Source organism: Nelumbo nucifera, chromosome 2 (genome assembly GCF_055504915.1).
Source record: "Nelumbo nucifera cultivar China Antique chromosome 2, China Antique-T2T, whole genome shotgun sequence".
Taxonomy (NCBI): domain Eukaryota; kingdom Viridiplantae; phylum Streptophyta; class Magnoliopsida; order Proteales; family Nelumbonaceae; genus Nelumbo; species Nelumbo nucifera.
This window is the reverse complement of record NC_142650.1, coordinates 98246256-98269565: the sequence shown is the minus strand read 5'-3', so window position 1 is coordinate 98269565 and position 23310 is coordinate 98246256. Positions and strand designations below refer to the sequence as shown.

Below are 23310 nucleotides of genomic sequence, written 5' to 3'. Positions count from 1 at the left end.
ATACATACTACTCCTCTGTGAGTTGGTCTTCACATTCTCTTTACATGTGACATCATGTAAGGAACCCAAATTTCCTAATCACTTTTCCTACCCACTCTCTACCTGCTCTGAATTGCAACCACACATATCTGTGTGTAAGAAATCCCGTTTGTCAAGTAAGACATTTAAAATCTTAAAATCCTCGGTTTTCCCTTATCTGAGCTCTCTCTCTTTCTCTCTCTCTCTCTCTCTCTCTCTCTCTCTCTCTCTCTCTCTATCTATCTATCTCTTGCATTTGAAACCAATGTTTTTGAACTGTTGTTGATCTGGACGGCCGGACCGTTCGACTTGGAAACCATCCAAGCAACCAGTTCCGTTTCACCCCTAATCCGTTCTTGGGTCAAAAACCGTTGTGTCAAAAAACCGCTGACCTGGGCGATCAAACCGTCGACTCGTTTGACCCAGATAGTGGTTCATAGTATAAAGATGCAAGAGAGAAACACATGAACTTAGATCTGAGTTCGTGTTTCGTGTCTGAGATCTGTGGAAGAAGAAGAAGAGAGTGAGAGAAGAAGAAGAAGAAGTTGTAGACCGCAGAGAATCTCGGATTTGAGATCCGAGAACTCAGATCTACTGTTGCTGCCGCTTCACCATCGTCATCGCCATTATCGTCGCCGGTGACGTCGAACCATCCTCCCCCTCTTCATTGTTCTTCCCACCTCCTTCCCTCCTTCCTTTCCTTTCTCTTCTTTTCTTTTTTTTTTTCCTTTCTCCTTCCTTTCTTTCCGACATCTCTTCTCCACTCCAGTTCTCCTTTCATATAAAATAATTGCCCTAACCCTAATATACAAACCGTTCGAACCGTTTGACCTAGACGGTCGAACCGCTGACCCAGAAATCGGTACCTAGAATGGTTCCGTTTCTGTTTCCGGGTAGGTTTCTAAAACCTTGTTTAAAACAAAGGACACCATTGCTGTGCTTGTGACTTTTTCTCCTAAGGCTCAGTTTGTAAGGAATACAAATACAAATATGTACAAAATAATACAAAATATAAGGTTTTTCACTCTACATATTTGTATTTGTACTTCTTCCAAACTGAGCCTAAGGCTGTATTTGGTTGCAATGCAAATAAATCTGCACTAATACAAAACTATAATGGTGCAAATGATCCAAGTGTAACTTCTGACCTATTTTTGTTTCAAATTTGAGCTTATTTTGTTTGATTACAATACAAATAAAGTAAACTAAAACATGAATCAGAATAAATTAAAACCCAAAACAGAATTAAACAAGAATTTGTATTTTTTATATTTACACTCCCATACATTTATATTAGTGCAAATAAAATTACACTGCAACCAAACACAGCCTAACTTGCAAATTCGGGACGAATCGTTGGTTCCAGAGTCTCCAATGATTGCTTCATGACAAATAGACAAACAAAAGGAAGATCAAGAAACCACACCATACTTTTTCAGTTGCTACCTGATAAGCCCATTCTTGCATACCAATTGTAACACTTGCTTCTCAAGGTAATTATTCTCCTCCATCAATTAATTTGTTCATTGCAGTAATTTCCTATTCACAGCCTGTAATTGAGGAGCCTCTTTCAGCAAGAGGCAGTTTTACAAGTTTCTCTGTTCATTTGGGGCAACCTGTAGTGGGAAAGATCAAAAGAGGTTGTTATTTTCTTATTTCTGATAGCAATGGTTCACTTTGAAAATTTGAAAAATGTTGTTGGGTAAGTGTCTTTGGATTGATGGATTCTGTCAAACATAACGGCATTTTAGATGGATAGGGGAGGTTTAAGTCCTTTACCCTTTTTTGTCTTCTTTGCCAAGGCTGCATTTGGCATTCCTTATTTTATGGACTTATGCTTTTTGTAGGGGTGGCCACGAGCCGAGTTTTTCATGAGCTATTTGAGCTCGGCTTATGAAAAGCTCGGCTCATGAGGCTCGCGAGCCAAGTTTGAATATATATATATATATATATATATATATATATATATATATATATATATATTATAGAAAATAATATATATAACAAAAATATAATAATTCTTAATTTTTTAAATATCAAATAAATATATATATATATATATATTTTATTTTTATACAACATTTTCTCTCAAATTGAGCTCGAGCCTTATAGTACTTTGGCAAGCCGAGCTCAAGCCTCATACTATTTGGCTCGGCTCGGCTCGGCTCGAATCCATTCCTACCTTTTTTCTATTTAAAACTCGATGTTCATAGGGGTATTTTAAATGAAAAAAGGAGATAAGTCCTTAAAATAAGGAATGCCAAATGCAACCTAAAACTCCTTATTTAGTTTTAATTTACAACTCATTGTACATGTCTTATTTGTAACACATCGTGATTCATAGACCAGCACCTTTGGTAAACTATTTGAAGGGCTGATGATCATGGAACTAACTAATCCCTAAACTTTCAAATATTCTATTTGGAGAGCAACCTTATAGGGAATGTTGGATGTGCTTATCTACTTATCTGCACCCCAAGAAAAAAGATTATAGTGGAATTATTTTTACTGATATAGTGATGATATAAAGACACCATTATTTGCTATCAGCTTCTCAATCTATGGAGAACCTCCATTAACCCTTGGTCTATATAACAAAACTGTTCTCCCGTTTTTCTGTTGAATGGGCCTCGCATTTTCTTCGTAACCCTGAGCAAGAAACCAAAATGATCAAATTTGAATGAACAAATAACTAAATATACATATAAAAAGAGAAAATCAACAATAAATTTCTATGGCACTAGTACTGTGAAATGTACCTAGAGCCATAAATGTTGTTTTGCACCTAGATGTTTGTAATATTTATCTAGGTAAATTTCTGAAACCTCCTCTCAAATTTGGTAATTGCAATAAACTCTACTTAATTTTTAACACAGTTGCAAGTATACTTAAGGTTCAAAATTTTGATACGATATCCTTTGTATCGGCGTATCGTATCGTACCAGTGGATTCACAATACGTCTATTTAAAGGTGTTTTGGGAATCATTCTTTTTTTAATAAAAAAATATGGTTAAAAATATGCTCAAATACCAAATTTTGAAAAAAAACTAAAAGAAAATATAAAAGCACGTTAATTTTTTAAGTACTAATATGCCCCTCCCGATACACATGGGCATATTGATATTTTGAACCTTGAGTAGACTCTCTCTGTTAAAATCCTCTAACAGGAGGCACAAAAATGTCCAAAATACCCAAAACACAGTTGCAGCTCTACATTGAAAAACAAATCAATTTTGGAAAAAGAGATTGGAAGTGTTTGGGGCAACTATTGATATGAAGAGAAAATTTGAAAAATAAACATATTCGCTAAAAGTAATTGCATGGTATTTGGACATTTTCATGCCTCTTATTAGAATATTCTAACAGAAAGGATCTACTTGCAATTGTGTTAGAAAGTACAAAGGAGGTGATTGCCATTAGTAAAATTTTAGGGGAGGTTTCAGCAAAGGTCAGAAACTTCACAGGAGGTTTCAATTCATCAGTTTACCCTATTAATTTTGTAATTTTGTAAATGTTTGATGAGCAACATTACAAATTTACAATGTTCATTGTGCAACATTGGTACCATAAATCTTCTCTCTCTTTTTTTTTTTTTTTCTTTTTGAGAACAAGTTTAATATCATTAGAAGAGGGAAAATAAAAAGCATGTACAACAAGATGCAGTACACAGGATTTACAAAACACTGCCCATGCAAACCTATACCCCCCAACCCTGCTTTACAAAAAGATATTCTCATGTACAAAAAAGTGAGAATTGCTCTCATCATTATCATCATCCAAGCCTTATCCCAACTATATGGGGTTGTTAATATGAATGTTTCGGCAATCTGTTCCTTTTAATGCCAAATCCATTGGGCACTTAAATTATTTATAACTGCTTCAACCCATGTCCTTTCTAGTCTACCCCAAACCCTTCTAACCCCTTGGACTTGCAACAGATCGCTTCTTCTTACCGGAATTGTTGGTGGTCTCTATGCATGCGAGCAAACCATTTTAGTCTACTTTCTTTCATTTGTAAGAGAGTTGCTCTAATACAGTAATTTGCTCCTTATAAATTCCAAAATTAGTTTTGAAATCTCATTTGTCAGGTTCATGTTGTTTCAATACTTTTATCACAAAGATTACTAATCAGTGCTGGGAACTTTTCGGTGCCCATACATCTCCACATGATGCATGAGTGCATGACTTAATCCTTACTACCCTGCTATCTATCTTTTGTGGGCTTTCAGAAACTTACATCATCAACAGCATCCCTTAAAGCCCTCACTTGCTCCCTTGAAACTGTTCTCACCTACAAATTAAGTGACTCAAGGTTTTTTAGTGGACTGTGATGGATGTTTCTGAAATCATAAGAAAAAGTTTGAAGGCATCAATACCTTCTTTTCTATGGTCCAGATGACTCCCTCTGTGCATGGGGGAACTGTGAGAGAGCCCATATATCTATAATATTTTCTGCTCCCAAACTTTATATCACCAGGATTTATAATCCCCAGATCTTTCTCTTCTGATCCAACTGAACCAATGGAAGCAATAATCTGCAAGTAAAAAACATAACATGTGAGGAAAAACACCTAACAATATCCAACATGTCTAGATGCATGGTGAATTTGACTTGACATGAACCAGTGGATGACTAACCACAACCAGGTATAGAACATAACCAAGTTGGGTGTTTCCACTTGGTTGATTCTTGACTGCTTCTGTTAGTACCAATCTGCTCCAATCTTCTAATAGACAGACCCAAAATGGAACCAGACCTCAATTTCTTCAATCTTAATTGAGCAGAACTGATAAGGCCAATGGCTCATTGGTAGCCTTCTGTAGTTTTTGTTTGTAAGAAAAGAATTTCCATGTCAACCAAGTATGCAATCTGACTCTTTCTGTAGTCTGTGCCTGTACTTATGTATGCATACAAGGAAGCAAATAAATTAAGAAAATCTCAACACACTACCTTGTCCAGGAAATGATCATGCCTGCCATATTTGTAGGTAATTCCAATAACAGCAATCCCTCCACAAGAATTTATATGAACCATGTGAAGCTCCAGCTTGTATCTGCAAAAGAAAATGAAAAATGGAGAGAACTATGTCACATGTTTCCTTTAGTGGAAAGCAAAAGTAGTAAACAAAATTACAAAAAACAAAAAGAATCTTATTTTCTTTTAGTAAACCAAACAAAATCTTCAGTGGAATTGGTTTAACTTGATAGATACTTCAACTAAAGAAATCAACCTTGAACCATTGAAAGTATGTTCAGAAGGTGAATGCCAGTGACACTGCTTTAGGCTGTAATTAATCCCATTTATATTGATCTTTCCTGCATCTCCTTTCCATTCAATCTGATCATAAGAAATTGCTCATTATTTCGATACTATCAATTGAAAAGAAAAGCTCACAAACATACACAGACAAACACACTCTTTGGTGCATTGACGGATGAGAACATGCATTGATTAGATGGAAGAGATTGCATTACTGCAATTATTAAGTCTGAGAGTGAAGACGAAGTGAACAAATAAGAACTTTTACCTACCATAATGTCGTGCCCCCTATTCTTCGCTGCAGCAGGGGCTGGTTGGTAATCCCTCTTCAATCTTCCTAAACCAGAAAAAACTTGCACTCTCTCGTGGAGAAGATCAATAGGAGATTGCATTTCTCCTTTTTTACAAATTTTCCAATCTGATTGGATATCGCCCCAATGCTCTGGCCCTCTCTCACTTCCTTCCTTATAAGTAAACTCGTGCTCATCCTCTGTAATATTTTTAGTCATTCATTAAAAATGTTGAATAACATAATCGAAGAAAGAAAAAAGTTAGATGGAAACAGCATGAAATAGAAAAAATGGATCAAGAGTGAAATGGCTGTTCATCTGATCTTGATTTCAGAGGTTATAAACAGCCTAAATGGATAAGAACGAATTGGGTTCAGATGTGAGCACATTTCAGATGGGTATTTGATGAGAATAAAAGAAGAAACAGAGAATGCTATCGATCAGAAAAGCAACAGAAAATTCTAGCTACCCCAGATGAGTAGACAAATCAAATCACAGGAAACGCATACTGGAACAAGGAAAGAATAACAGAAAAAGGTAACATCGGGTAGCTTTTAAGGAATGAAATGAATTGCAGACCAAAGCTCGAATGAAATGCAAAACTACACCACAACCCCTTGAGTGAAAATAAAAACAGAATTATCTAAACAATCATTATACCAGTTTGAACAAAGCATATGTTCTCTGAGAAACAATATGAGCTGAAAATGGCACAGAACAAGATTTTCCGTTTAAGATGATGCTTGTGACTTACCCTGTTCAGTTGCAGAAGCTCTGCAAATGGTTGAAAGGGATGAAAGAAGGAGACAAGTGAGGAGGGCAAAGAGAAAGTTAGTTTTGTTTAACATGGCTTAGCTTTTGATTTCCTGTCTGTTTTGAGAGGTAGTAGTGAGAGTGTCGAGAAGAGCGACAGAGCGTCTGATTTATAGGAGCGGAAAGGATGTCTTGATTTGGTACTTTCTTTCCATCATTTGGCTGTGGTCCGAAGTGATAGAATTACTAAAATAACCCTAACATATAAAATTGGAAGAGAAAAATACTAAAATATTCTTAAAAATTGTATATTACACTCCTAACTGAGCTAACTCCTAAGAAAACGGTTTCTAGTTTGGTCAAGTGGCAGGCAATATTTAAAAAAAAAACGAATTTTGGGTATTTCAATTTAAATAAAATGCCATGTAAGTTTAATAATGACCAATATAAATACGGTTAAATATTGAAATATTTTCACATTTTTTTAATTATATTGGAAATGAAAACAGATAATTTTCTATTTTCAGGTATTTTTATTATATCAAAATAAACAATAAATATAGTGAATAAATTAATATTTTATTTATGTTTAATCTATTTTATATTTTCCCATTTTCTCACACTACTTTTCTTTTTCTTTTTGTTTTTCTTTTATGGTAATGAAGCAGTATAGCATGATATATTCTAAAGAAATGGAATAATCGAGTCAATGAATCAAATTACTGGTTGACAATTCAAATTCAAATTTCCTTTTTCACGTTGAAATAAACAAAATATTTTAACAGCTGAAAACACTTTGCCGAGAAAACCAAAATAAAATGGCCAAAATTCCAGCTGAGATAATTTATTTAACGTGTAAGGGGCTGATCTAAAACCAAAGTCATTAAAATAACCCTAATTTTTTAAAATTATTTAGAAGAGTAAATTAAGCACTAAATAACCTTTAACGATGCATTAAAAAGCTCTCAATACAACAGGTTTCCTAGTCAGACCAAGTGGAGAAAGCTTCCTAGACAATCCCACCACTTTCTCTTACATGGAGTAATACAGTGGCCGATGCAAATCACTACTTAAACCTAGGGGTGTCTATAAAAACCAAAAAAACCAAACCGAATCGAGAAAATCGAATCAGAAAATGTGGTTAATTAAATTGATCGATTTGGTTTTCGGTTAACTTTGAAAAAAACCGGCGGTTAATTCAATCGATTGGTATATGTATTTATATGTATATTTTATATATATTTTTAATATATATCACATTTTCTATATATTATATATAAAAATATATGCATTATATATAAATATATACATATATTATATTTATAATAATCTATTTATAAATATATTATATATATTATACATTTTTTATAATATTTATAATATATTATCTATCATTTCTATTTATAATATAATATACATATATTTATGTAATAGATATTATAAATATTTAAAACTGAAAAACCGGTAAGACCGATTTGGCTTGAAAAAATCGCCCATGGTTCGGTTAACCAAACCGTGGACACCCCTACTTAAACCCATCTCTTTATTGAAGATGTACTCAATTAGTAAGTGTGTATGAGCTTTTTACGTGACAAGTTTTAATGATGGTGATGATAATAGTAAATAATATGTTCTAAGATTTTTTTTTTAATTTTTCTTATATTTCTATGGCTATAAGAGTTATTTTTATTTCTTACACTTATTTTTGTTTAACATGAGGAATATATAATACTAAAGATGCATCCAATTGTTTTTTACAATTTTTTTTTGTAGTTTATACTTTTGTGTGTTTTTATCTTTTTAAAATTTATCATTATTTAATTGTGACATCAAGGGTTGATACATTTGACTCAAAAGGTTGAATTATTGACTCTCCACCAAACAGAAAAAATTCCTTTTTGGGTTGGTTTTAAATTTCTATTTTATTTATATCATCAATAGAAACAATTATTCTTTGTCACACTTATTTTCTTTTAATATGGTTAATTAATATGGAATTCAATAAAAGAATAGGAATTGATACCTAAACGCAAGACTTGATGAGAAGGAATTGAACGATGAGAAATATAGTTGTTCAAATTATATTTTGTGTCCTCACAATTGCAGAGATACCAAATTAAAAAATATGGGTATTCTAGTCCAGAAAATGATTTCAATGAATATCAATGGAAGTTAATACTTTAAACATAATGAGATGAATTTAAATGAGGAGAAAAATTGTTCATATTATATATATGTCTTTACAATTAGAGATGCACCTAATTCAAAAATTGATGTATTTTAGTCAAACAAAATATATCAATTAGAGATATTATATATATGTCCTTACAATTAGAGATGCACCTATTAGTATATATTAATAATAGTCTTTGGAATTCTCAGTTATTTTTTTCTAAGATTCTATAATAAAATAGCTTTTATTGAAAATGCGATAAGGTGTTTTGGGCCTAAATTTATTCCATGAATATAGGGTTGGAGGAGGAATTTACATACCCTTTTAATTTTACATGGGAGTAGAGCTATAGGAGTGCAACTTGGGTCGGATTGGGTTGGGTATTTGTTAAGCTTTTAATGGGCTCAAATTTTAATCCAAAGCCCAATGAAATTGAAATTCTCTACTGGTTGATGGAAAATAAGTGCCCATTTGGAAGGACTTGTGCATTGCTTGAGCAGCTTTGGAGAATTTACCTAAGAGATCATGTAAGCTTAATTTGGGCTTTTCAGTTTTTCTCCAAACATGGTTCAATGGCTTTCCGGGTTTTTCAGCTCATTTAATGCCAGAAACCACTGTGTAAAAGCTCTCTCAAAATGGATGGTAAATGGTGATGGAGTGGTCAGAACAAATCTGGTGTGGGGATCATCGGTAATGACTCTAATGGCCTTTCTGCAATTGATAGGGCCCTACCAATTCTAGTTTGCTCAGCATAAGAATCAAAGACAAGTGCTTTTCTGGAGGATCTGCCAATCTCAGTCAATCTCAGATCATGTTAGAAGGTTATACAAAAAGCAAAAGTTCATCTCCTATTGGAAGAAAATATTTTTCCTCCTTTTGATATCTTCATGATCGAACCGCCAGTTGTTGGAATCTAGTTCAATCTTTTCGTGCCACTTCATGATCCAATCATACCCCTTTACTTGGTCGATGAACCCTTCCTTCTAACCACTGTTTTCAACCTGTTGATCTTATAAAAAATCTCAATGTTTCCAAAACCGGATCGGATTGGACGGTTGGATTGGAAAAATCGAGAACCAGTTATTTGACCATTTCTGTTTTACCCCAAAACTGTTTTTTGGTCAAAATCGTTGATTTGGTCAGAAAACCACTGATCCGGATGGTTAAACTGTCAAACTGTTTTTTATTTATTTTTTACTTTTTTGTTAGAAAAGGCAAATCATTTGGACCGGGTGGTCAGACCATTCGACCCGGGAACTGGACCCCGGAACAGTTCCCTGTCCGGTCTGATTTTAAAAGCCTTGAAAAATCCTATTGTTGATCCAGGTAGTTAGGCCGGCACGTAACTGCTGACCCAGTCATTTCAACCTTTAATCCACAATGTAAAAAAACAAAGGGTAAATTGTGGAAACCTCCCCTAAAGTTTTTGGTTGTTGCTGAAACCTCCTCTCAAGTTTGGTAATTACAATTACCTCCTCTGAATTTTATAACATAGTTGTAAGTAGGTCCCCCTTTGTTGGAATTCTCTAAAAAGAAATATGAAAATATCAAAAATACCCATTTAGTTACTTTTGAATCAGTAGCCCAAACCCTTCCCATCTCTTTCCGAAATTGATTATTTTTCAAATCTGTCCATGTCAATCACTCAAAGGTAAAACTGTAATTTTAAATACACTTCCCTTTTATTGTTTATAAAGTTTGTATTTAATTTTTTAAATACACTTCTTTTTTTTTTTTGCCTCTTCTAAGAGGATTTTAAAAGAAAGGGTCTATTTGCAACTGTGTCATAAAATTCATGAGAGGTGATTGCAATTACAAAACTTCATAAAGATTTCAGCAATGATCAAAAAGTTGAGGAGATTTCAGCAATTTGATGTTAATCAGTTTAATGACCCACCAATCCAAATAATTGAACCGTTGACCCAATTGACCCATTCAGTGGGTTATCAATTACTTATATTATTCTTTTTTGTTTTCAAAATATTTTTACATTGATGATATCATGGTTTGACCCAAATGGTTTAACCATTGACCTGTTGACTTAGGAGGAAAAATTGGTTCAACCTCCATCAGGGGGTTTAAGACAGTAGAACCTAATTCTGATTGCTAATCCCATCAAAAACCATTTTGCAAGCATCCAAGGAATATTTTCTTTTGCATTTCTTGGGTGCATCTCATACCTGAAAAATGCTTTTAGTCCTTGGAAGGAGGGAAAGATTCTTTCCCTTGGTAGATAATTAAGCCTAGTCTCCCATGTTTGAAATAATCTTAAATTTCACATGATATGGATCACATGGTCTTGTTTTCCATTGGCCCATGGTCCTCCCAACTCCTATCCTTATTAAGGACTATGGAGGCATGATAACTTATCTTTTTATTTGCTCCATTTTTCCTACTAAAATTATCAGAGAAAATAAGAAAGTCAAAAAAAAAAATTAAAAACTATGGCTATGTTTGGTTTATCCATAAGGTGAGAGGTTGAGAGAAAATTTTTAAAAACTTTCTTGAACCAAGAAAGAGAGAGGGAACTAGGACTGTGTTTTCTTGTTTTCAATTTTTTTACTTGTAAGTTATTATTTTCTTTCAAAACTATATGAAAACGCATGGAAATTGAGAGTGAAATGTAAAATATGTGGATTTTGTTTTTGGTAAATAAGTGGGTGGGATCCACTTACTACCATTCACTTGCCTACAAAAATGAAAAAACTGAAAAATGAAAGACTAAAAGATATCAAACAGAGACTGAAACCAAAGAAAGAAATCAAAGAAAATTAAAGCTTTTATTTTCTTAGAGATGTTTGATTGGCAAGAAAAGATAAAGAAATTAAGAATAAAAGTAGTTGCCAGTGGGTCCCATCCACCCATATTTTGCACTTTGCACTTTATTGCATTTTAGTGCTACAAGAAAAAAAAAAAAAACTGTTGTTCAAAGGAAACTATTGGACTCAAGATCATATTGTGTGTTTTACTTGCTTTGCCAGGCCAACCAAACAATAATTTTGGGACTTTTTTTTTGAGAATTAAGGCTTAATTTGTTTACAGTTCAAATTTTATTTGCACTGGTGTAAAGGCATGGGAATGTTAATAGGCTATTTTTCTTTTATTTCAGATTTGACTCTATCTTATCTTATTTTGTTTGTAAAGGAATAAAATAGGAAGCAAAATAAAGTGGTTACCATTTTATACGGACAAAACATGGAGATACGAAGAAGTTTATTTATTTGGTAGTGAGGTGCAAGATGATGTGGTTCCCATTTTATATGAGAGATAATTGAGGTAGGAAAAAGGTGGTAACAAATTTGCATCAGTTTTGGGATGCAAAATTTGCATTGACAGTCAATGTAAATGAGGCAAAAAGTATAAATTTTTGTATTAGGTAAGAGTGTAATGTAAATCATATATAGATACAAACAAATATATGCAAAGCTAAACCGGGTTCAAAATTTGTGATTCATTCTCTCACTTTTTGGAATATCAAACATAGCATAAAAACCTTATCTCCATCATCCATTTAAATGCAGTAATATGATATGGTTATATTCTTATTAATAACTTGATTCATGGCCCAATTGAAGTTTTGATGGTCGGTTCTGATACTTGAAACATGGGGAGGATCCTCATGTGAAGTGTCCCATTCGTGAATTGTAAACATGGAAAATGAAGTTAAAGATAGGAAATTTGAAAGAGGAAATTTCAATATGCCCTCAAGTTTTGAATTGATTATGTTCCAATCAGGAGAATAAAAGAATCGAATATTAGTTAGTTTATGATGAATGTGAATTCTTGATTTGAACAATACTCAAGAAAAAAGAAGGAAAAGAGATTCAATCATCTCTCATCTTCCCTATGGCTTCCCTCAGATGTAAAGGATTTGTTTCGTTTGCAATTGAAATCGGAATTAGAATCAAAATCTATCAGAATCGAAATTGGAATGGCTAATTCCTCTTGCCTGTTTGATTCATATGGAAATTGGAATGGATTCTTATTCCCAAGGGAGGAGGGAATGACCATTCCCTCAAATTGGGGACTATCATTCCACCATAGTAAATGAACCCTAAGTATCTATCTTTATCAAAAATAGAATTTTAATCTTCAAAAACTTTAATATCCATGATCCTTACATTAATTGATTTTTTTTTCTTTTTGAATAAATAAATATGTACTTCAACTATTTTAAATTATAGACTAATTTCTTATTAAAATAACATATTATATAAGATTTACTGATTATTAAAATAACAGTTGGTTACATTTTATTAATTGAAATACCTAATCAGAATAAAGGGCTTAACTTAGAAATGCAGCAAGGGCTTTCACACTACTATAAAGTTTATTTATTAAGAGAGGAAAGTACTATGGGAAACATATGCACTCATAATTGGTACATAATTTGTGTGTAAATTTTAAGTCTGTCCGGATTAAAAGGTCTTAGAATCCTAGGCCTAGTTAGGTGCATCTTTCCGTGCAGTCTTTCGGCTGTTTATAAGTTGGGCAAACTGTGCAGTAGTTTTTTTTTCTATTTGGTTCGTAACAGATCTATCTACCAAAAGTCGGTGCATTGAAAAGATGCGAGAAGCCCATTTTAGTTTAGGAAGGTCCAAATGGAGTTTTTCGCATCTTTCTCACTTTATTCTCGTGCGAAAAGACACAGAAAGATGCACGAAAAGACACACGGTAGCCAAACTAACTTCAGGCTGCTCAGATCTTTATGCAAAATCTCAATACATTTTTTCACTATCAAAGCTACCAGAAGATCTTCCCAAAAAACTTGCCAAACGGCCCGCTAATTTTGCAAGCCTTTTTGAAAGATTTAGTGGGCTTTCATAGGTCTAATAGACAAAAAATGGTCTTTTTTATGTTTGGTTTGTGAAAACCCACTAAATAAGAAGACGGGATCTCAAGAAGGACCATAAAATCCCAAAGTGGTCTAAATCTAACTTTTGTGAAGCTACAAGCAAAACTTATGGTCTATTCAGGCTTCTTGGCTTCTTAATACATCTGGCCAAAATTTGATAAGGGGTCGACCAAAACCCCGTCACTCTCCACTTTTGACTGAGAGAAACTCTGCCCCCACGAAATGAGAAGAATCAACACAATTATGTTCTTCTCTTTTTCCTTGTTTAATGTTCCATATTTTCATAGCTCCACATAGTTTTCCCTCTTCTTCTACTTCTTCTTCTTTCACAAGTAATTATCAAGACTTGTCGTTCACTATGTTCAAGTTCTATATCGTTTTCTTCTCCTTTTTCATCGTTACTTGCCATTCTTCACCATTTCTCATGTTTTTTTTTTCAAATTCCATAAATGCATTAACGTTTTAAATGAATATTTTTCCACACCCAAATAGTTCCATATGGTTAGGGTTTTAAATGTATATTTCACCCTATTCCACATATTTGTCCACGCCTAATCCACAAGGTTCAAAGTATCGGAAACATAAGGTGTATCAGAAAAACAATTTTAAGAGACGTATTGGGATACACTTTGGATACGTATGGATACGGACGAAAAACCAAGATACACATAAATATGATAAAAAATTCAAATAAATCTTAAAAAATATATTACTAACTATATTTACAATTTTATATGATTGTAAATAAGTCATTTAAATGTAAAAAAACCATAATTTAATGGTTTATATAAAGTATGACAGATCGGGACACAATTACTAACCATTGAAAAATGATAGAATAACTAAAATGTAAACATAAAAAACAAAAAAAAACTAATATTGTGAATGTCAATTTTCAAAACCAATATAATTAATGTTAATATTTATTAGTATATAAACTTTAATAATTAATTCTAGCATTTATTAATAAAAACGTGTCACTCATTAAGAAAAGTGAAAATTTACTTAAAATTAAAAATACATATAATCATAACAAACAAATATGTGTGGCTCATTGGCGAACTTGTTTGTTAAAACATAAAATTAAGTGACTAAGGTTCCAATCTTGATATAGCTAAAATTTAAAGTGTTTACACTAACAAAACAATATTAATGATAGGGGATCATTAATTAAAGGAATAAATGAGAGAATTTGAATTAGGCGCTAAAATTTAAATTTGCCTTGGAGTAATTGGCTAATTAATGAAAGAGAAATTAGACTTAAATAAACAACATTAATGAGAGATTCAGTATTAAATATGGATTAATGATACAGATCTGTATTTTCTTTCCCTTTGAAAAACTCACTTTTATTTTTCATAGTGAGGACCAAGGTTTTAAAAATTGACCCAGAAACTGAATTGTTTTGACCACCAGTTTCTGGGTCAATGGTTTGATTGCCTAGGTTAACTGGTTCAAACGTTTCAACAATATATCTCATCCTACCCCTTTGGATTGAAATATTAGGGTAGGATGGATATAAATATTATGAGAAAGGGGATATGATTGAGTGAGAGGAGGGTCTGTCAGCTAAGAGAAGGGGAAAAAAAGAAGGTTGAGAGAAAGAAGAAGAAGAAGAAGAAGAAGAAGAAGAAGAAGAAGAAGAAGAAAGGAGGAAGCAGAGGTGCAGAAGACCACTAGAGGTGACGACAATGATGACGACCACACTACTGTTGTCTCTCTCTCTCTCATATATATGAGATTGATATGTTTCTCTATTTTTTTCTTAATTTGTTTTTTCTTGTCATTTTGTTTTTTGAAAATTTTTAGTAAAGTATATTGAACCACAAATCGTTGCCCAGGTAGAATGGTTCAATGGTCAGACCATCTGGATCAACGATTTGTTTACCAATTCAATGTTTTTTAGTTAAATAATGGATTAGCACTAAAATAGAACCAGTGTCTTGATTGGTTTCTAGGCTGAACTGTCCGACCATCCGGTCAATGACTGTTTTAAAACCATGGTGAGGACTAGGGGTGGCAATTTTTCACACAACCCGTTGAACCCACCCAACTTGCCCATTTAAATGGGTCGGGTTGGGTTAGGTTGTGGATTAGCATTGGGTTAACCACTACAAATATAAGTATTAATTCCTTAGCCTTTTTTTTTTCAATTTTATTCATTTGAATGAAATAATTTATAATTAATGCATTAATTTTCTATTAATTATTGAATAAATTTAGTTTTGTCTCGAATCAACACACTTCACCCAATTCGACATAAATCCAAATCAACTTGACCCAAGCCTGGACTAGTCCAACTTGGTCTAAATATGAATAGACCCGATTACATCGGCCCGGTTTGTTTAGGTCGATCAGTTGGTCCGACCCGATCCGGTACAGACCGATTTGGATCGACCCGAAACCAAAATGGTTCCAGGCAAGATGGTTCAGCACCCACTTGCTTTGTCAAGTTTGGATTGTCTAGTCCGACCAGTATTGGCACAACCCAACCCGAATTCAGACCGACCCGATTTACTTATATTGACCCACTTTGGGTTAGTCAGTTCGGTCCCAAATCCGTGCACAAACCTGATACAGGCCGGTCCAAGTCAATCCACCATTGACAAAACCGATTTGGTATGGTCCGACTAGATTGATCCAGACCTAAACAGTTCAACCACCCTTGATGTGATTTGCTCGAAGACAATCCAATTAGATAAGTCAAGTTGGTCTGATTAGTTTGAACCTAAGTGGTTCAGTCAAACCCAAAATTGAACATAGTCAAATGGCTTCGCCGCTTGTGTAAAAAAGAGCCTTCACCACTTATGTAAATAGCAATTACTATTATCACCAATTAAGCTATGACAAACTTATTTGTCAAGAGAGAGTCAGTTTGTTTATTAAGTACATAAATATAAGATTAATGGGTTTGGGCGGGTTGGATTGGGTTAAAGGGAGTTTGGATTGAACCCAACCCATTTAATTTTATATAACTGGATCATTAATGGATTAGTAGGTTAGATAGATTAGGTTGGAACTCAAATCAAACCAAAACCAACCCAACCCAACCAATTGCCGCCGTAACTGAGGATGCCAAAAAAGTTTTAGGCAGTGAAAATCTCATAGACAGAGAAATCTACGACTAGAATCCGATAATCTTCGTAATGCTTTGTGTTTTTTTGGTCGTGCTGCATATAGAGATCTAAGAATGCCAATAGATAACAGATGACTTGTGACTTGTGACAACTGCTACTTTGAATATCAGCTGAACTATAACCGTCTTGGATGCTATTTTGTCTTTAGAATAGTTTGAAATGTCCTTGGATGTTGCTGAAGATGGGTCTTTTCCTTTTGGACACAAACATTTCCACATTGTTGATTAATGTAAATAAAATATATATGACATTAGCATCTACCATATAAAATGGATGTTTGACTATCTTTTTCTAACAATCTTGTTGAACTTGTGTTGAAACATGTATTAGTTATAGATGTGGTGTGAGCCATACCATCTATTTGCAACAGATTTGGAAAGTTTTAGGCTTACTATAATTGTTGAATCCTGCTTCTCCCACTCCTTGGAGAATCAGACACATTATTGAAGATTGCAAATTCATTCTTTATGATTTCCCTCAAAGCTCGGTGAGATGGGTTTCTAGGGAAGCTGATCAATCAGCACATAAATTGGCGAAATATGCTCTCCAGATCCCAAATTGTTTCACTTGGTCTTTTTCTCCATCTTTTCTAAATGAGACTCTTCTTCTTGATTGTAATTCCCATCTTTTATCTTAATGAATTTTGTTTGTCAACATTTTGACAAACAAGTTGCTTTCAAAAAACAAAAAACACAAAAATTTATCAAGTAAAATCTGTAAGTAATCTTTATGATAGGGAAAATTCATGATCACTATCATGTACTTTGGCTCGGGTGACAATTTGGTACCCGAATTTTAAAATGAGAGAATTTAGTACCCAAACTTTTAAAATGTGATAATCAAGTACCTGTTGTTAATCAGTTCATTAATTCTCTTAATCAACCATCCAAATATAAACAATAAAATGAACAATCTCAAATTCTAGATTTTTCTAAATAGTCACCAACTTTTTTGAATAGAAGAGGTTATGATTTGGGACTGTTCAATTTTTTGTCAATGTTTAGATGGTTGATAAAGAGAATTAGATGGCATTCAGGTACTAAATTATCATATTTTAAAGTTTAGAAACCAAATTGTCACTCGACCCAAAGTACAGATACTAATCGGGAATTTTCCCTTTATGATACCAGACTACCACTGAACTATAGATAATCATTCTAGGGTGTTTTAGCCATTAAGGAGCTGAAAACCCCTCTTAACAACTAGTCAACACGCCTTATCATAAAAAGGGAAAGAAACAAAAGTAATTTACTAAAAAACAAAGCAATGAGCTATTCAACTAATTAAGTTGCTACCAGACGACCCCAAGTGAAGTTTATAGTTGTGGAGAAAGAAGTTGCGGCCGAGGGACGGGAGGTGGCAAAGAAAAGGTTAACATTCTATTGTTCAGCTTGAATATCAAGGAACCGGTACTAGTATGTAGCCCATACATGCATGCAGGCATTTATAAATAGAACTAAGTAATATGCATTTATTTGTGTCTGTTTATATTTATATTTTCTCTACTGGATGGCACTTAACCAATTGCACCATATTTTATTAGGGGTGTCCACGGTTCAATTAACCAACTAAGGACACCTTTTGCAAACCAAACCGGTCCTATCGGTTTTTCAGATTTTTATATTCATAATATATATATATATATTATAAATATTATAAAAATATATAATATATTTATAAATAGATTATTATAAATATAATATATATTTATATATATAATGCATATATATTTATATATAATATATAGAGAATATGTAACATATATTTAAAATATGTATACAATATACATATAAATATATATATCGGTTTTTCTAGGGTAACGAAAAACCAAACCATTTTTTTTATTTTTCATGTACACCCTAAATTTTATTGTCACCATTTCGGTGGATGTGTGGTTGTTTTCTTTTTACTTGGATGGTGGTTTCTGTCCAAATAACATGGCTCTAAGTAATGAGCCTTAAGTGTATTTTTTTTCTAATTCTACAACTTCTACCTCTAATCCCAATTTTTTCATGGATGACCAATAGCAAACATCATCAAAAGAAAAAGACTACGCTTTCTGGCTATATCCGCTAATGGGTTATTGGGAGGTGGAAGTTGCATCATACACCCCATAACACTATCCCATAAAATATTGGGATAGTGTTATAGGGAGTAGACTACTAAGCCACACGGCCTAAGCCCAAGTCAATATTATAATCTTGATTGATGTCCAACACCCACCTCCATGCATAGTCTAAGCTTGTCTTCTTAGAACTGTTGTCATTGTTTCTGGTTCATTCTTTACCTTTCTCTAGTCGATCTTGGTTCAAGAAAGGATGATTTCATCTTGGTATACTGTTCTAAAGGCATTTCTTCTAATTGGGAACATCATGCTCAACTTCGTATCACCATCCAATACATGGTCTGTTAAATATACAAATGAAACAGATCGACTAGCTTTGCTGGAATATAAGGAGAGGATCACTGAAGACCCACTTGGAGCTCTGAGTTCATGGAACTATTCAACCCACTTCTGTCAATGGAGAGGAGTTACCTGTAGCCGATGGCATCAGAGGGTCATAGCCTTGAATTTGGGGTTGCAGAGCTTGGCCGGGATTGTTTCCCCTCAGATCGGAAACCTCACCTTTCTTAGGAGTATCACCCTCTAGAATAATAGCTTTCATGGGAAAATTCCACCGGAGATGGGTCGTTTGTTCCGCCTGCGAAGTCTCACACTCAGCAACAACGTACTCCTTCGAGAGTGAGATCACAACCAACCTTACTGCTCAAGACTTAGGGAACTCAATTTAATCAACAATAAGTTCACTGGTAAAATCCCGGATGAGCTGAGCACTCTACCGATGCTTTGCTTACTATATTTTGCTCGTAACAATCTTACAGGAAACATCCCACCCTCGTTTGAGAATCTTTCATCCTCCATAGCAATTTCTATAGGTGAAAACAATTTAGACGGAAGCATCCCAGAGGACCTTGGACGAATCGTAGGATTAGACTTTCTTTCGGTTGCTTATAATAACCTCACTGGTACAATTCCTCCCATGCACCCTCTACAATCTATCCAAAATTTATTCATTTTTAGTCTCTGGCAACCAACTACATGGAGAAATTCCTAGTGACATTGGGTTCACTCTTCCTAATCTCGAGTGGTTAGCAGTTGAAGAGAACTTGTTTACAGGAACCATTCCAGTCTCGCTAACCAATGCTTCAAGACTTGAGTATGTTGAGTTTGTTACTAATGGGTTCACAGGACCAATTCCCAACAATCTAGGCATTTTGCAAAGTCTTTATCAATTTTGGTGACAATAAGTTGGGAACAACAAATGGAAATGACCTAAATTTCATTACTTCTTTAACCAACTGCAAGACTAGAGGAGATTGATATACATACCAATCTTCTTAGAGGTTCACTGCCCAACTCCTTAGCTAATCTGTCCACCCGGACCAACTATCTGGTTATGGGAGAGAATCATATATATGGAAGCATCCCTTCAAGTGCAAATTGGGAAGCTTCATGAGATGCAGGTATTGTTTTTGGACTACAACAGGATCTCAGGACAAATTCCATCTTTAATCGGTAATTTGACCCTCTTAAACACTCGAATTTGGGTATAATAACATAGGTGGGTCCATTCCTCTCTCTCTTGTAAATTGTCAACAGTAGTCAAGTTTGGGTCTTTCAAATAACAACCTTAAAGGCCCAATACCCAAAGAAGTTCTTCATCTTACCTCCATTTCAATTTATCTCGACTTTGGTCACAATGATTTGACTAGATCCCTACCCTCAAAAGTAGGCAATTTGAAGAACCTTCTCAAGTTAGACATTTCTAAGAACAGATTATCAGGAAGTATCCCAGACACTCTTGGGAATTGTTTGTTGTTAGAGAACCTTTACATGCAAGACAACCACTTTGAAGGAATGATTCCACAATCTTTGAGTGAACTAAGAGGTCTACATGACTTGGACATTTTGCATAATAAGTTGTTCGGAAAAATTCCAGAATTTCTTGGAACACTTCCTTTTCTCACCTATTTAAACCTATTATTTAATCAACTCCAGGGTGAAGTTCCAAAACATGGGATTTTTAGTAATGCATGTGCGATTTCAGTTGATGGAAATCAAGATCTTTGTAAGGTATAGTTGAATTGTGTTGGCTAGAAAACAAGTTTATCCACAAACTATTTTTCTCCCAAATAATCAAACTTGTAGATATTCAGCTAGCACAATCCCAAGCAAGATATCAATAAAAAACAATCATAAGCCAAGCAAAGAGAGACACACGATATTTAACGTAAAAAACCCCTCCAATGTGAAGGGTAAAAACCATGGGGCCAAGGAGACCCAACCAAAATCTCCACTAATAATTTGAGATAACAATTACAACAACTCAAACACCACAATATGCTCACAAACTTAAAGCAAATATAGATTCTCAAACATATACAAAAAAATACCAAAAGCTGTGAAAATAACAATTAGAAAATCTCACAAACGTGGCTACTATTCAAGCCACAAAATGAAGACCTCCAGTGCTCTAAATCAGATCTCCACCGTTCAGATCGTAGGTTCGTGGGTGTTTGATGAAGACTGTTGTGAGCTATTTTCTTTTCCCGACCAGTTGCAAGTTTCTTCTGTTCGACCTCAAATAACCAATGATTCAGAACTCCGATCAAAGATCCAACCGTTCAGAATGAGGAACAATGAGTTCTACTTGCTGTCCAAGTGTCAACTCGATCGGACGGTGGATCGGAAAGTTCCGACAGTTTGATGAATGTCGCACACTGAAAATCTACAACATAGTTTTCTGATTTCTCTCTTTTTGCTCTCTGATTTCTTTTTTAACACACTATACAGATCAAATATAACCCTAGTTTTGAAGACAAAAACAATAGGCCGAAGGAATATGGGCTGTAACATGGGTCAATGTCTCATAATGGGCTGGACCCATCAATTCCCCCCCTCCAATCCATGAGAGAAGGGAGACACTTCAAAAAAGCAACTATCCAAATTTAAGGCCGGCTGCTCCGGTACACAATTCAAGCTTCTCTCGAGCCACCACTTTTGTCATCAAGTCAGTAGCATTTTTGTCAGTGTGAATCTTTTCAAGTTCAATCAACTTGGAGTTCAAAACATCTCGAATCCAATGATATCTTACATCAATATGTTTTGATCTATTATGAAATGTTTGATTCTTGCCAAGATAAATGACACTCTAACTGTCACAATGCAGTATGTACCTTTCTTGAGTGAAGCCAAGTTCTTGCATGAATTTCTTCATCCAAAGAAGCTCTTTACAAGCTTCGGTAATAGCAATAAACTCTGCCTCGGTGGTGGATAATGCAACACATTTTTGCAATTTAGATTGCCACGCCACAGCTCCCCCTGCAAAAGTAATCAAATAGCTTGATGTAGATTTCCTTGAGTCCAAATCTCCGGCCATGTTTGAATCTGTATAACCAGCAAGCACAAGTTTTTTAGATCCAAAACAAAGTTTCAAACCACTAGTACCACGGAGATATCTCATAATCCATTTCACAGCATTCCAATGCTCTCTACCTGGATTAGCCAGAAATCTACTAACCACACCAACTTCATGAGCCAAATTTGGCCTCGCGCAAACCATAGCATACATTAAACTTCCAACTACAGATGCATAAGGAACACTTTGCATGCCTCTCTTTTCTTCATCACTAGAGGGAGACTGCCCATTACATAACTTAAAGTGTGCAGAAAGAGGCGTACCTACGCTGAAGTACATTTTCAATGTACTTTTCCTGAGACAGCCACAACTTTTTAGCTTTGCTGTCACGTGAAATTCTCATGCCATGAATCTGCTTCGCAGACGCTAAGTCTTTCATTGCAAAAGACTTGCTCAATTCATGCTTTAACTTGTCAATTCTGGAAGCACTGTGACCAACAATAAGCATATCATCAACATATAACAATAAAATAATGAAATCATTATCAGAGAATTTCTGAACAAATACACAATGGTCAGAAGTAGTCTTCCTATAGCCTTGTTGAATCATGACAGACTCAAACTTCTTGTACCTTTAACTACAAAACCCTCAGGCTGCTCCATATAAATTTCTTCCTCCAAGTCACCATGGAGAAAGGTCGTCTTCACATCCATCTACTCAACTTCCAAATCAAGACTAGCAGCTAAACTCAACACAATCCTGATAGATGACATTTTCACAACATGTGAGAAAATTTCTTCAAAATCAATACCTTTCTTTTAATTGAAGCCCTTCACAACCAATCTAACTTTAAATCATGGTTGTGAAGCATTTTCCTCTATCTTCAATCTGTGAATCCATCGATTCTTTAAAGCTCGTTTGCCCTTAGGCAACTCTACCAATTCAAAGGTGTTGTTGTCATACAAAGACTTCATCTCATCTTTCATAGCATTGAGCCACTCATTTTTGTTCTCACTTTCAATAGCTTCATCATAGCATTCGGGTTCTCCACAATCTGTCAAAAGAACATATTGGTCAGAAGGATACCTGGTATTGTCACCAGGCACAATAGCCTCATCATCTCATCTTTCATAGCATCTGTCAAAAGAACAGCAATCAGAGATATTGTCACCAAATTACATGAATTCCCTCAAAACTCAAAATAAAGCACCAAATCACCATGTTAGAGCTTCTCCATGAAGGTGTAGCTACTAGCTTTATTGATGATAATGGGTTCGAAGGCCTATAATCATTCCTTGCATGCTATAGTCTTCACTGCAATTAATTCATACCCAAATGGACGTGTAGAATATGCTATGGGTGGCAAAGTGTCTACATGAAGACGTTTACAGTTACGGAATAC

At 34.5% G+C, this 23310-nt stretch overlaps 1 protein-coding gene and 1 pseudogene across 3 annotated transcripts; one reads left to right on the top strand and one right to left on the bottom strand.

Moving 5' to 3' along the window:
* Window positions 1-1278: 1278 nt before the first annotated feature.
* LOC104606344 (alpha carbonic anhydrase 4-like) lies at window positions 1279-6465 on the bottom strand. Of its 3 annotated transcripts, XR_016082848.1 has the most exons (8): window positions 6324-6456; window positions 5552-5769; window positions 5251-5357; window positions 4971-5073; window positions 4396-4554; window positions 4257-4310; window positions 2528-2667; window positions 1279-1634 (listed from the first exon to the last, which is right to left on the bottom strand). XR_016082848.1 is itself a non-coding variant. In XM_010271488.3 (7 exons), exons 1-7 carry the CDS (start codon window positions 6415-6417, stop codon window positions 2578-2580), a joined length of 825 nt encoding a protein of 274 aa, XP_010269790.1. In that variant the 5' UTR covers window positions 6418-6465; the 3' UTR covers window positions 2267-2577. The 3 variants fall into 3 exon arrangements, 2 of the variants coding, with proteins under 2 accessions (XP_010269790.1, XP_088755002.1); XM_010271488.3 differs by lacking the exon at window positions 1279-1634 and having other exon boundaries at window positions 2267-2667; window positions 6324-6465; XM_088898876.1 differs by lacking the exons at window positions 1279-1634; window positions 4257-4310 and having other exon boundaries at window positions 2267-2667.
* A 12340-nt stretch (window positions 6466-18805) lies between these two features.
* Window positions 18806-20735, top strand: LOC148802599 (uncharacterized; annotated as a pseudogene).
* Window positions 20736-23310: the final 2575 nt, after the last annotated feature.

What these genes read in the sequence shown, in the direction of transcription:
- LOC104606344 (XM_010271488.3), bottom strand. Translation starts at nt 6,417, where the DNA reads ATGTTAAACAAAACTAACTTTCTCTTTGCCCTCCTCACTTGTCTCCTT. An exon ending in CATACTTTCAATGGTTCAAG is followed by an intron (nt 5,074 to 5,250) that starts GTTGATTTCTTT and finishes TTTCTTTTGCAG; the next exon opens with ATACAAGCTGGAGCTTCACA. An exon ending in TCTGGACCATAGAAAAGAAG is followed by an intron (nt 4,311 to 4,395) that starts GTATTGATGCCT and finishes CTTAATTTGTAG; the next exon opens with GTGAGAACAGTTTCAAGGGA.